Source organism: Aethalodelphis obliquidens, unplaced genomic scaffold, assembly GCF_003676395.1.
Source record: "Aethalodelphis obliquidens isolate GAN/ISIS:26980383/991018 unplaced genomic scaffold, ASM367639v1 scaffold98, whole genome shotgun sequence".
NCBI lineage: Eukaryota > Metazoa > Chordata > Mammalia > Artiodactyla > Delphinidae > Aethalodelphis > Aethalodelphis obliquidens.
The window spans coordinates 2,281,626-2,296,635 of NW_020838042.1; the positions used below are offsets into that span (position 1 = coordinate 2,281,626).

The 15,010-nt window shown below is 34.7% G+C and overlaps 1 protein-coding gene across 3 annotated transcripts in view; it reads right to left on the reverse strand.

Annotated features, from left to right (window-relative positions):
• Nucleotides 1–15,010, reverse strand: part of DMD (dystrophin) — a 2,234,319-nt gene that overhangs the window by 1,396,001 nt on the left and 823,308 nt on the right. For all 3 annotated transcript variants that reach the window (XM_027096086.1, XM_027096084.1, XM_027096085.1), the window contains exon 20: nucleotides 4,738–4,979. In XM_027096086.1, coding sequence (XP_026951887.1) covers nucleotides 4,738–4,979 — 242 coding nt within the window. The remainder of the gene's footprint in view (nucleotides 1–4,737; nucleotides 4,980–15,010) is intronic.

Here is a 15,010-nt window from a genome sequence, read left to right on the forward strand (position 1 = left end):
AGCACCTAAAAAGTGCTTAGTCCAAATTTAGATGTGCTGTCATTGGAAAACATACACTGAATTTTGAAGACTTAGTATGAAAATACAAACTCATAGTTTAAAATAATGATTAAATCTTGAAATGATATTTTTGATATATCAGGTTAAATAAAATGCATTATTGAAATTCATTTATTTACCTCTTTTTCCTATTTAAATGTCATTTCTAGAACATTTAAAATTACACATGACTTGAATTTGTGCCCTGCATTCAATTTCTTTGAAACGGTGCTGTTCTTGGTGTAAATGTTTTCATACTCTTTTGTTTCCAGTGAAGTTGCAATTCATATGTTTCTAATAAATACATAATTTGAACTCAAACAGAAATTTCAAAATGCTCTTTTTTAAAGTATTATTACCATGGTTGTTCACTTAAAAGTCATAACTATGCTACCTCTAGAAAAAAGTACTTCAGGATCATTTATTGTTCAAAATGTAAAAAGCAGGAGAATTAAAATGTAAAAATTGGATCACAAGACAATTAGAAGGAAAGGAAAATTGATAGAATTATAATAATTATGAACTAAATAAAAATCGGAGCTTCCTGGAAATTAATGTAAAAAGTAAAAAAAAAAAAAAAACTGTTATTTTTGGATCCATGCATACTCTTTTAGAGAGAGTAACTTTTGTCTTGGGACTGAATGAGATAAATTTATCACATGGATCCTTTCATAGTAGCAATACTACCTAATGGACAATCTATTTTTAGAAGATATAAAGATAACTTTCAGAGGAATTTTGGTATGTGATTATAACAGTATGAGTTGATTCAGGTAGGTTAACCTCTAACAATCAAATTCTTTTGGTAGGTGAAAATTAAAGACATTTAGATAAATAAGGAAGTGACCCCCATCTCTCCCATTCAAACATAAAGCCTCTCTATCAAGTGCTAGAAGGTAGAAGCATATTCATAGAAGAAGAGTAAGACAAGAGATAAAGGGTAACACTCTGTGGTTTGGATTATAGAATTACAGACATGCACTTTGTACACTAGACTTGCAAATGGTACCAATGACATCTGCCATGAAACATTTAAGAACCCGATTTACATCTGGCCAGATGTAGGGCCATCATTCTTCCTTCTTAGGGGGCTATATAATGAGTCTACAGTATAGTAAAGTATGTTCTGCAAAACAAAGGGGACTTTGAAACTAATAAAACATTTGGGCAAATGTTCAGCAGGGATCTTAAAGTTCTAAGAGTAAATCATAGGAAATATCATTTTGACCTCAAATATTTAACATTTAAAAGATGTTAACAATTACTCGTTATTTCCATAAAAGGGCCTTAGTGTGGATGGTCCTCTAGAGTAAGGCATGTTCTCTCAGTCTGTTTATCCTTCAAAATTGTATGTTTATCTACTAGAAAAACTTGTATTTTTTTCCTCAGGAAAGGGTCCATGGATTTCTTCCAATTCTTAAAGGGCTCCCTAATCCTCAACATATTAAGAACCAGTTCTGGCAAACATTAGATTTTGAGCTAAATCTGCACCCTAATTTTAGAAACATCTCCAAATAACAGAATGCGCTGACAAACAGGATGGAGTAATTTATCTACCTATTACTAATCACAACCAAGTAATCACAATTTCAACTGTTGTGTGAATGACATGGGGCTTATCCTGCTAAGTATTTTGCCTAAGGTGATTCATCAAAGTAACAGAAACCAATGGGGCAGAAAGAAACAGTAAGGAGTGATGAAGAGGCATAGACTTACATCATCAGAATTTGGAACTTTGTGGCTGAATGCAGAAAAAAGAAATGATTTCACTTAGGATGACTTCTCTAACCTTGAGAGAATATTTAACATATGTAACCTCAGTGATCTCCATTCGCTCCTCAGATGAAGACCAAGGGCCTAGCATGCCCTTAGAGTCCTTGCTTTGTCTCCTATATGCTTGTCTTTTTGCCTCCATCTTTCATCTTACGCCCCCACCCTTCTATGCCCAGCATTCACATTGGCCTTATTTCAGTTATTTGGTCATTATTGCTCCCTCCCACCATGTTCCTTCTGCCTGAAGCCTCCTTCCCTGCTGGTCTCTTACTTTCAACTCAAATGTACCTGCCTCAAGGAAGTTGCCCTTGGTGGCTCTGTCAAGGTCAGGTTTTCCCTGTTAGACACTCTCCCAGAACTCTGTACCTCTGTTTAAAGCATTTGTCCCGGTGGTAATTTAACATCTGTTTATTTAATCATTTACTTAATCTCTCTCTCTCACCTACTCTAGGTAAATGCTATGAGGGCAGGGTCAATGAATGCTCACTCTAATATTCCCTAAACTTAAGTGTCTGCCACCCCAGTGGGTCCTAAAGGTAGAAGCATCACCCTAGCAGGACTGGAAGGCAGGGCATCAAGCCAAAGAAGATTATTCTCAAACCTTAAATCCAGTGGAATTTGCCTTGTTAAATTTTGGACTTGATTAGGATCCCTTCTTTCTTCCCTATTTTTTCTCATTTTGGAATGTGAATGCCTATCCTATGCCTGTCCCACCATCATATATTGGAAGCACATAAGTGATCTGGTTTCACTGGTTTATAGCAGGAAAGAAGTTCTATTTCAGAATGAATGATATCTTGAGTCTCATCCCTATCTGATTTAAATTATGAAGAGACTTTGGACTTTAGGCTTTAGGGTTGATGCTAGAATGAGTTATGACTTTTGGACTTTGGGGGCTCGTGGCATGTAACAAGGACATAAATGGGGGGCAGGGTGAGAAGCTGTGTACCAAATCATGTCCCCCAAAATTTATGTGTTGGAGCTCTAACCCACAATGTGACTATATTTGGTGATAGGGCTTTTAGATAGTAATTAAGGTTAAATCAGTTCTTAAGTGCAGGGTCTTTATCTGATAGGACTGGTGGCCTTACAAGAAAAAGAGAAAGATTTTTTTTTTCCCCTCCATGCACATGTGCCAAGGAAAGGCCAGGTGAGGACGTGGTGAGAAGGCAGCTGTCTGCAAGACAGAAAGAGAGTTCTCACCAGAAGCTGAAACCTGCCAGACCTTCATCTTGGACTTTCAGCCTCCAGAACTGTGAGAAAATAAATTTCTTTTGTTTAAGCCACCCAGTCTATGGTATTTGTTATGGCAGCACAAACCAGCTAATACACTTAGTATCATTCTTGGCCACATTAGAGACACTGAATATGTATTTTATGGATGAATGCATTTTGTAGATGTTATTAATATCTATATCTGAATCTCAAGAAACAGGTTAAGGTACTGTCAACAGATTTTTTATCACAAGAAATAATACAGATGGAGTATTCCTCTAATTCACAGGGAAAAAAAGTCATGGATTCTATTCTTTAATAGCAAAACGTATCTAGAATTACAGGGAACAGAAATTACCTATACTTGCATATTTGCCTAATAAACTAAATGCCTTGCTGTACGATATTCTTTATTCAAAAATATATTTCCTGAGTTTATTTACTTCCTAGTAAAGCTGTAGGTCCAATATTTGAAGAAGAATCATCAAATCCTTCAACTGATTTTCCCTTCAAAATAGCTTTGAATTTCCCCTCACTTTCTGGATTCAATACCACCTCCAAACCAACCCTGTTGCCTCTCCATCTCCAGTCTTCCATTATTTAAACCACTGTTTTCAAAGTATGCAGATTAACCCCCATTCATTGCTTTTAAAATTAAGCCCAGTCATCTCAGTTTACCATTAAGGTTCATCCTGGAAACCTTTTCATCTATCCTCTAATCAATTTCCCACTTCCCATGAAAAGTGTAACTATGCGTAGTAACAGTTTGTAGTAACTATGCAAAAAGTTCAAGCTGTTTATATTGATACATCTTGTTTATTTACATGTGCAGAATACTCATTTAGTGTCTTTCTCAGGCCCTTTTGTGTGTGCTGTGTCTTGTTTGCCCCTCCAGATATACTGCCCATCCTTCTCCTGTGACCCAGGAGAATGACATTTATAGATTAAAGCTCCTTGTCGTCTGCCTTCTGATTAAGTTTAGTTGATGGGGGCCCCTGTTCAGATTCTGGAGGCAGGGAGGAGAGCAAAGTAGGGTGTTTATTTTTCTGGCCCCACTCCTGTGTTGGTACTTGGACTGGCTCTTAAAGCTGCCTTTACAATGAGCATCTGACTCTCCTTCTGGGTTTCTGTAACTTCTCGCTCCCTGATCCTTCTTAAGTATAGTAACAGCACTGATGCTGGGTTACTGTACTATCCCTTGAGGTTCCTCTATACTCCAAGTACATATAAAAAATATTTTTGTAAAGGAACCTTCCTTGAAGTATCCTAATTTAATGGACTGTCAGTTTTAAAGATTTTCCTCATATATCCAATTATACTGTACATCAGCTGCTTCTGTTTGTGTGGATTCCACATTTTGAACATATGACTGTGTTTTGCTCTGAAATTCACCTGAGCTGCCATAAGAATTGGACAGTGCCAAATTACTGTCCATTTTCCATAGGATACGTGTGCTTCCTATACTCCAACACTGCCTCACCATTTTGAAAACTGACAAAATCAATTAACTATGTGTAACTAAGTTTTTGGGGATTCGGGCATCCATATGTTACCTATTTAAACTCATTTTCTTCGCTTATATTTTGATCTTTACTGTGTTTAATTAAACCCTTAAGAGGGAAATTTCATCATTAAATAATTTGTTATTCTTCTGGAAATTTCCAAGAAATTTCTATTGATCATGCTCCAAATAGGAGGAAACAGTCTTACCTTACAATTTTTCAACTGGCTTCTAATTGCTGTTGCCTCTGATGTGGTAGTGGGTTGGGTTTTCAACCAGTTTTCTGCAGTAGTTGTCATCTGCTCCAATTGTTGTAGCTGATTATAGAAAGTGATGATGTTGTTCTGATACTCCAGCCAGTTAAGTCTCTCATTTAGCAACTGGCAGAACTCGATCCACCGGCTGTTCAGTTGTTCTGAGGCTTGTTTGATACTGTCAGCATTAACACCCTCTAGAAAGACATATTTTATAAATATATCCACTGAAGCCACAGACTGAAAGACATTATCTGAAAACCAACATTGACTCAAGTTCCAAACTATCATCATCTGAATAATTTCAAACAAATCATTTATTTACTGATAAAGAAGTTAAAATACCATGATTTCTGATTATTGACTGTAAATTACTAGAATTGCATCTTATCAAAGAATATGAATATAGCAAAGTACTAAATAAGGATACATAAGATGTAGAAGAGTAGAAAATATTTAAATTTAAAAAAATGGTCAAAGCTCTGATGGTGGGGATGGAAGATTACAGACAAATAACTTTTTGGATACTTCCAAATAAATGTTAAGTATCATGTATATTATTAAATTATACTTCTAAAAAGTAACATACATTTTTATTTTTTAAAACGCCTTTGAATTAGTTGAAATGTTATTATTTGGATTTTTAAAAAAAGGAAAAAAGTGAGTATGTATAAAAAATCAATAATTCTCTGTTTATGCTACAGAAAGCCAGAAATAAGCGGACTGCCCATGAGTCCAAAGAAAGGAAACAAGCATTAGGAAAAATAATCTTTCTAATTAGAAAAAAGGTTTTCAAATTATTTACATGTCATTTACAAATGTGGAAGTTGATCTGAAAGTTTTAAAATCATCGATAGAAATATTAAAGCAGAAAAAGTCTATCGAGGGCAAAATGGAAACATAAGCATATCATTATCAACTTCAGCCTTCTGGAAAATCTAGTATGTTTTAGGGAATATGCTATGTCTTTTAACATTTACCATCTTATTTAAATTTTGTCAAAATGTGATATATGACTAATGCCAATCCAATGCAAGTACAGCAATATCGCATTATTAACTCTCTAAAGTTTATAATATGTAATGTTCTTACACACACACACAGTTCACATAGTAAATTCTTTAATAAATTACACTATATAAATATATTAAATATGATATGCATGTTAAAACGTAGCTATGATAGCACTAACTTTCTAATATTTCTGAAACAATGAATATTCAAATGTTTCCTATTCCTACATACACTCGCAGATCTCAAAAGGGATCATAAGCTCACTGTAAGATTCTTCCTCTAAGTTAAAGTATTTTAGGGGTAAAATGATTTAGTGAAGACCAAGTTGTCTAGGAGAATCTTCTTTTATGAATGCCCATTTTACACAACTTTCTGGTAATGTGATTTAGTTAACTGACAAGTTATTACGTTATTAAAAAGTGAAGACCATCTCTAGCAAATGTGAGGCTTGTGGTTCTGCTAACTTGTACATGCCTCCCACTTCACTCTTTTTAAAGAATAAAAAGACATGGATTTGAAGTCAACAATTCTATTCTCCTTTACTTTCCTCTGCTCAGATACCTAATTTTCATTTTGTTGTAATTCTGTCATGCTGCCAAACCACGTCTCTCAATCCATGTGAAACACAACTCTAACTTCGCTCATTTCAGAATTTGACACTAGCCAGGATGACATTGGAGAAAACAAACTTCACAAATATCGTTGGCAATGATCTTTTTCCTCCTTCTTTGCCTGATATATTTTTGAAAAAAAATAATTGAAGGGCTTCCCTGGTGGCGCAGTGGTTGAGAGTCCGCCTGCCGATGCAGGGGACACGGGTTCGTGCCCCGGTCTGGGAGGATCCCACATGCCGCGGAGCGGCTGGGCCCATGAGCCATGGTCGCTGAGCCTGCATGTCCGGAGCCTGTGCTCCGCAACGGGAGAGGCCACAACAGTGAGAGGCCCCGCGTACCGAAAAAAAAAAAAAAAAAATTGAAAAACTGAAGAGCAAAAAGTTAATATATGTATATTTCTGTATATACAGCTATAAAAGGCAGCCCATGGTTTGCAGGAGCTAAATATTCCTCTAATACCCTCCCTAACAGCTAAGGAAGTGACTGATTTTATTGAGACATCTGGATGTGTTGTGGGATATTCTGTTTGGGATAATTTGGTTTTGAGCAGTGACCAAGAATTATACTAAAATATGTTCTGAGGGATGCCACTAAGAAACTATAGTTGTAAAATGATCATGTTTGTCACAAAGTATAAGGGAAGAATCCAAATCTCCGGTCATATAGGCACTCAGTTTGAGAAAAAATACTACAATAAAATGCTGATATTATTGCTGGAAAATGAAAGGGAACAATTTAAAAGTACACAGGGTAGAAACTGTAAATTATGTTAGAAAATGATTCAAAAATGTGCCATGGATCTAAATGACCAGATGTTTAAGAGAAATATTTTCAGCATATATTAAATGTGAATAGGCACTTACAAGAAGGAAGTCAGTCCTTGGTAGTCCAAGTCCATGACAGGCAAACAAGAGATGCTAAAGTAAATTAAAAGTACTGATGGAACGATGCTGGATTGAATTTATTTAGCATTTGTCCAAATGATAAGGGAATACAGAGAAAATTGTCTCACCGTCCCTGAGGTCAACCATATGAAAACCCCTTAGCAATTGGAAAAATAAAGTCATAAATTAATTTTAATAAGAATAATGCATGTTAATTTAATCAGCAAAATACAAATCAAACTATAATGAAGTATCAATAAGTTCTATGGTACCTATTAAAATCCAGAGCTAGAATTTAATTACTCCTTGTTCATTACCCAAAACTATCAGTTCAGTATGTCGTGCCCAAAAAATGTCCAGATGCTAAACACTGCTGCAAAAGGAATTAATATAAATGAGAAAAGTGAATTTAGTACAAATCCACTATGAAATCTACATACTCTCCACTTAAGAGCATATTGATTTTTATAACCGAATAAAGGGAATTAAAATATAATAATAGGTAAAAGAAGGATCTCCTTATTAGGATAAATGGTAAAAGCAGGCAAAAGGGTATAAAAGTTCACAGCAAAAGCTCCGGTATTTAGGCAGACCTGAGTTCAAATTTGGTCCCTGGCCCCCATCACTGCTTTACTAAATGAGTGAACTGGGTTCAGTTAGGTAATCACACTGGGCCTCATTTTTCTTATCCATAGATTGAGAATTGACATGTACACATAGCTATATTTAAAATAGATAACCAACAAGGACCTACTGTATAGCACAGGGAACTCTGCTCAATATTCTGTAATAACCTAAATGGGAAAAGAATTTGAAAAAGAGTAGATACATGTATATGTATAACTGAATCACTCGGCTGTACACCTGAAACTAACACAACATTGTTAATCAATTATACTCCAATATGAAATAAAAAGTTAAAAAAATACAATTGACCTCATTGGACACCTATCAGGATTCTTAGTTAACATGCATGAATTGTTACACCAAGCATGACATATACTAGGCAACCAATAAATATTAGTCAATGTTAATATAAAGAAATGAAAAAGAACACGTAGGAAACAAGGAAAAGAAACCAGATCTTTCAAACGGTAAATTAGGGAGAGGGGGAGTCTTTTTAATTACTGAAAAGGGTCATTTATGAAAAATAATAAATACTTTTTAAAGATAGTAATTTTATATAATATGGCACTAATATGGGATATAGAAAGTATATTTATACACTTTTAAGAGAAATTATATCAATCAGTGATGAATCCATAAGTTTATTAGGGAATCTTGGAATAACTGGTCATAAATCTATAATCATTTGAAATTAAAGTTACACAGGATAGCCATGCTAAAAGTTAAAAACAGAAATTTCTAGATGTCACTGGTGAAGATATGATTTTGACTGCAGAAAATCAGACATTTTATTTATTAACGATTTGTATGGAAATACTGTATTATTTTATATATGAATATGCTTCCTGCTCAACTAGAGTATAACCTGTCTTTCTAAACTATAAACCCCCCTAAGAAAAATCTCTCCACTGGCAGTATCTGATAGAATTCTCAGCTTAGAGTAGGTATGAAATAAATACACTTTACTTTGTGAACTCACCCAACACCAAATCGATATCTTACTTCATACGAATACAAACATTAGGGGAGCAATAGCCACAGACACGAAAAGCCAAACACAAGACGCATGCAGTCTCTCTTGCTTCAAGTGTGCTTTAAAATACTTGGGGGAGGGATCAACAGCACTGTCCCAATGTCACATTACTTAATGTGTGTCTCTCAAACTAAAATTAGAAATGCCATTACTTCAACTTCATCAATTAACTGGCCATCTATTATCCAGTACTAATGAGATTATGAGAAAGTCCCTTAAAACTTTTGCAGAATAAAGGTACTAAGTGTTTCCCCAGCAAATACTATAATTTTATTATTATATATAATTGTTTTATGTGTATTTCATAGAATTATGCTTCTTAACTGAAAATTTTAAGTTTCATGACAGTTGGTAAGTATAAATATCTGCAAAGTTTTAAGTATCAATCATTTGAGCATCTGTTTTTCTAAGTTTTTGTTAGCTACTTAAGAATACAAACACTAACTCACCAGGCATTATGAACAATACTTATGGAAACCATTTTGTACCAGCACATTAGAATCTCAGGGATAATGGATCATTATCCATTCACATCTCATATTCTAAACAACCCCCGAAATAGTCTATGAATAAATATATCGCACCCAGAGGAAATGGATCATTACTTGAAGTGCATCCATTAATTTTATTACTTGTGTACAGTGCATAACAGACTGTTAGAATAATTTTAATTGTGTACCACCTTCCACGGAAGTACTTCAAAACTGCCACTTAAAGTGAAGTATTCCTCATCGAGTATATTCAGCATTAGCCATAAGGTCAGGGTAGAATAATGCAGAAACCTGTGTTTTCAGAGCTCTTGAATTAGAAGAATATTTGGAATGAAAACTTAAAATAAAGTTGCTAATAAACAGTCCCTATTTTTGTTGCATATTAAATGAGGGTCATTGCAAATACATTTGGCATTCAATATAACAGCCTAAAATATGACAGAAATTTAATTAGAGTCCATGAAAATGAGGTCTGAGTATTATAGGCTAATTCTAGAGGTGTTTCTGGTGACATTAACTTTTATACAACTGCCACATCATCTTATTTTAAAAATAGCTTTTAAAAAAAGGTTGACATAAAATTCATATCCCTAATAAGAATACATAAATTTATGAATATAACTTTTTTCATTTTTTCTCTTTCTAAACAGTATTGAATTGTTAAGAGCAAAAAGTCAGATTCCTACTCATATTTTTTTTTAACATCTTTACTAGAGTATAACTGCTTTACAATGGTGTGTTAGTTTCTGCTTTATAACAAAGTAAAGCAGTTATACATATAAATACATCCCCATATCTCTTCCCTCTTACATCTCCCTCCCTCCCACCCTCCCTATCCCACCCCTCTAGGTGGTCACAAAGCACCGAGCTGATCTCCCTGTGCTACGCGGCTGCTTCCCACTAGTTATTTTACGTTTGGTAGTGTATATATGTCCATGCCACTCTCTCACTTTGTCCCAGCTTACCCTTCTCCCTACCCGTATCCTCAAGTCCATTCTCTAGTAGGTCTGCATCTTTACTCCCGTCTTGCCCCTAGGTTCTGCATGACCTTTTTTTTTTTTAGATTCCATATATATGTGTTAGCATACAGTATTTGTTTTTCTCTTTCAGACTTACTTCACTCTGTATGAGACTCTAGGTCCATCCAACTCACTACAAATAACTCAGTTTTGTTTCTTTTTATGGCTGAGTAATATTCCATTGTATATATGTGCCACATATTGTTTATCCATTCATCTGTTGATGGGCACTTAGGTTGCTTCCATGTCCTGGCTATTGTAAATAGAGCTGCAATGAACATTTTGGTACATGACTCTTTTTGAATTATGGTTTTCTCAGGGTATATGCCCAGTAATGGGATGGCTGGATCGTATGGTAGTTCTATTTGTAGTTTTTTAAAGAACCTCCATACTGTTCTCCATAGTGGCTGTATCAATTTACATTCCCACCAACAGTGCAAGAGGATTCCCTTTTCTCTACACCCTCTCCAGCAATTTATTGTTTGTAGATTTTTTGATGATGGACATTCTGACCGGTGTGAGATGATATCTCATTGTAGTTTTGATTTGCATTTCTCTGATGATTAATGATGTTGAGCATTCTTTCATCTGTTTGTTGGCAATCTGTATATCTTCTTTGGAGAAATGTCTATTTGTTTTTGTGACTAATTTTCCACAACAACAGTGATCACTTAAATTTCCTCCCTTCACACACACACCGGGCACAGAGTCTTTTCCTTTGGAGATTAAACGAAGAAAAATGTGTCTGTCAATTAACAACATTTATTGAGTGTGAACTCTGTGTAGACCATTATCTCAAGTGTCACATGGAAAAACAGGAAACATAAATCAAACTGCCCAGAACTCAGGAAAAAGTAACAGAAGAGGAAGTGGGTACAACCATGGAAAGCTACTCATTCATGGTGGAGAGGATGAACTGCTACACACAGTACCATTTCCATGCCCCAATGATGTACAGAGCAGCTACAAAATCTCTTCCCATTAAAATACACAATTAGAATAGTTACTGCCACTGAAAATCCTTCACAATGATGTGAAAAGATAATGGGAGGTTTGCCTCTGAGGTGAGCCAAACTGACCCCAATCCCTGCCCTTACCCATCTGACAAAGTTCTGTCGAAATTCAAATAACACCATTCATGTAAAGTACTTAATGAACTTTAAACCAAAATATTAAGTTACAGTTCCATACTTAATATTATAGATAAAAGGAGCCCTTGTCTGTGTTATCAGTCTGTGCTATTTAATTACAATCCTTAGCAGACTTACTATTAGGTATCACCTTAAACACTATAACACTCATCGGATGATGGTTTTGAAACGTTCTTTTAGCCTGATATACTAATAATTACTACTATTATTTAAACATTTCCTTAATGTGATTGTCTTCAGGCTCTTAATTAACACACAGAAAACTACAATTAGAAATTCAAAGTGAAGCACAATTTAATGTAGAAAACATCACGAACCCTATTAGATAATTATAGTATCTCCTCTGGAAATTGTGGTGAAGCCATTTTATAGCTTAAGAAAGGGGAAATTGAGCTATGCTTATATGTTTTCAAATGAATGTTTGTTTGTTTGTCTGTGATAGGTAAGAAGTGGATTTATTTAGAGAGAAACAACCTCCACAGACAGAGTGTGGGCCACCTCAGAAGGTGAGAGTGGACTTAGGAGAAACATACTCCACAGACAGAGTGTGGGCCATCTCAGATGGTGAGAAATGCACCAGGGTATGGGGTTGTCAGTTTTTATAGGAGTGGGTAATTTCATAGGCTAATGAGTGGGAGGAGTATTCCAGCTATTTTAGGAAGGGGCAGGGATTTCCAGGAATTGGGCCACCACCCAATTTTTAATCCTTATTGTTTTGGAACTGTCATAGCACCTGTGAGTGTGTTATTTAGCTTGCTGATGTGAGCATATACTGAGGCTCAAGGTGTAGTGGAAAAAGTCGACTTGTCTGCCATCTTGGACCCATCAAATTAATGTTTTGATATAACATTTTTGGTAATTTCAATATTAATAAAGGAAAACGATTTATTGAAACCAGGCTTTTTTTTGTAATATCTGACTGATAAGGAGACTATATATTTGAATCAAGAACATTATTTTACAAAAAGAATTAAAAATGAAGTCTAATTGTAAATAGATAAAAACAAGTAAGCACATTTTTAGATATAAAAATGTTCTAGATTGTCCTGAAGTCCCATAATCTCACTCAAAAGATGAAAATCTTTTGCTCTAAAGTATGCAGATCAGTTAAAAAAGTAAAATAAAATCTTAGGAATCCAGATTAATTAATAATCAATACTATTGATACAGTAGCAAGATTCTTTACCGTATTTAGTTACTAAAATTCTCTAAAATTTTATTTTATGTCATTTTGTGTTTAAATATAAAAATAAATCTTAAAGAAGGTTATATCGTATATTTTTTAAATCTAAATAAATAAAATTTTGGAAATTCTCCTTCTCAGTATAACACAGCTACCAGAAACATAGGTACATCACTAGGTACCCTATCTAGTCTCCCATTTACTCTCATTAAAGTTCTAGGATGTGAATAATTTGTTGAGACTAAGGCTGTGATACTAATCTTATATACTGACAATAAGCTTCATAAAGATTCTGTGAAAAATTTCTCCAGTAAGAGGAGGACCTCTCCACCATCCAACACTTTATCACACTATTCCCCATACTTATCCAATCAATTGATTTTGATATAGGAGCAACAAATTAATGTTAGTTAAAAAAAAACAGTTAAAGGCCCGTGTACTGCAAAAAAAAAAAAAAAAAAACAGTTAAAGAGATAAATCAGTCAAAATTATACCAAAATTCCATGTCAAAGTCCCAAAAATACATTTTTTAGATAACACTCTCTGTTAGTAGCACTGTAGCCTCCCAATTTAGTCTATTATGATCATGAAGATCCTTTACATTCTTCTAAAAGAACTGGGACACCTATAAGAAAAATATTCATGTATAGCTTTAATGTATGCAAATAATTTACGCAATCTCTTTTTTGATTTAAATCCAAACAAATTAATAATAATCTCTTACTGAATATCCCTGCATATTATTCAAATATAAATCATTCTACTGCAAAATTCAAATTTAGTTGATACTAAAACTTATAGTATATTTAATATTAACTGTATTTTAATATTCTTCATATAACACTTTGCATTTGATAAAATGTAGCCAAAACAAAAATTATCTTCTAATTGATCATAACGTCTATGTAACCGTGCAAAACTAAATGTGCTACGAGAAACAGTGTTTTCAGGACATGCAATTGATTTTTAACACAACCTTGCAACATCGAATGAAAGCCATTTCTTCTACATTGGCAACATGGTAACCTCTGCATTTTAAACCATTTTAAGACCCTACTCCACTCCCTGTTTCTCAGCACCTTTCTTAAATTCATTCAAGAAATGCCTTCAGGACTAACAGATTTTGTTTTCTGCATTTCTTAAGTGGTGCTAAAAATTTATGCTTTCAGTAGCTATTTAAAAATGGCCAAAAGTGATTTGAAAATATGTTTGATATACCATTTGTGGTCAAAACTGATGTAAAATATAAGCAGTGAGGAATTTTTTTGCATGTCTTAGAGTTTCATTCTGAAGGAAAAATTAAGAGTTCCAAAATCATTCTAGATACTTTAAAACATGCTCTAATCTTATGGCAAATTATTCTAAGTAGAAAATTCAGTTTCCTGTGTGTGTGTTTGTGTGTGTGTGTATATACATATATAAAACATAGTTTATGAAATGCTTTCTTTAAAATATAATAGCTAGGGGCTTCCCTGGTGGCGCAGTGGTTGAGAGTCCGCCTGCCGATGCAGGGGACACGGGTTCGTGCCCCGGTCCGGGAAGATCCCACATGCCGCGGAGCGGCTGGGCCCGTGAGCCATGGCCGCTGAGCCTGCGCGTCCGGAGCCTGTGCTCCACAACGGGAGAGGCCACAACAGTGAGAGGTCCGCGTACCGCAAAAAAAAAATAGATTTTATATATATATATATATATAAATAATAGCTATATTTATGCTCATCTCCATACATACTTTTAAACTATGAATATATGTTAAAAGTTGTTGTCATGGGAAAACATACATAGAATGTATATGTATTTGTATTACTTGCATAACATTATAACATTGTACAAGAATGATCTGCCTTTATCTTAATTGTTAAGGATAAGATATGTGGTTAAATGAATAGACATTTACATGAGGTCATAAATGAAGTACCATGATTCAGCTGTCATTTTCCTTTCTATAAACAAAAGAACAAAAATGTGTATGTTTTATATGGTTATGAGTTTTATTACAACTCCACAGCCACACTTGAGAAAGGAAATTCTGAACTTGTAAATTTAAGAGCTTTACTGAGATAACTGTTGGGAAATCTGGTTTAGAGAAACCTCAATCTGTCTTTCAACTTCATGAACCACATCAGTAAACTCTATTTTTTGGCTCTATGTTGGTGGAGCAATTGTAATATAGGGTTGGGGGGTGCCCTCTGAAATATACCTGGAGAGGTACTCC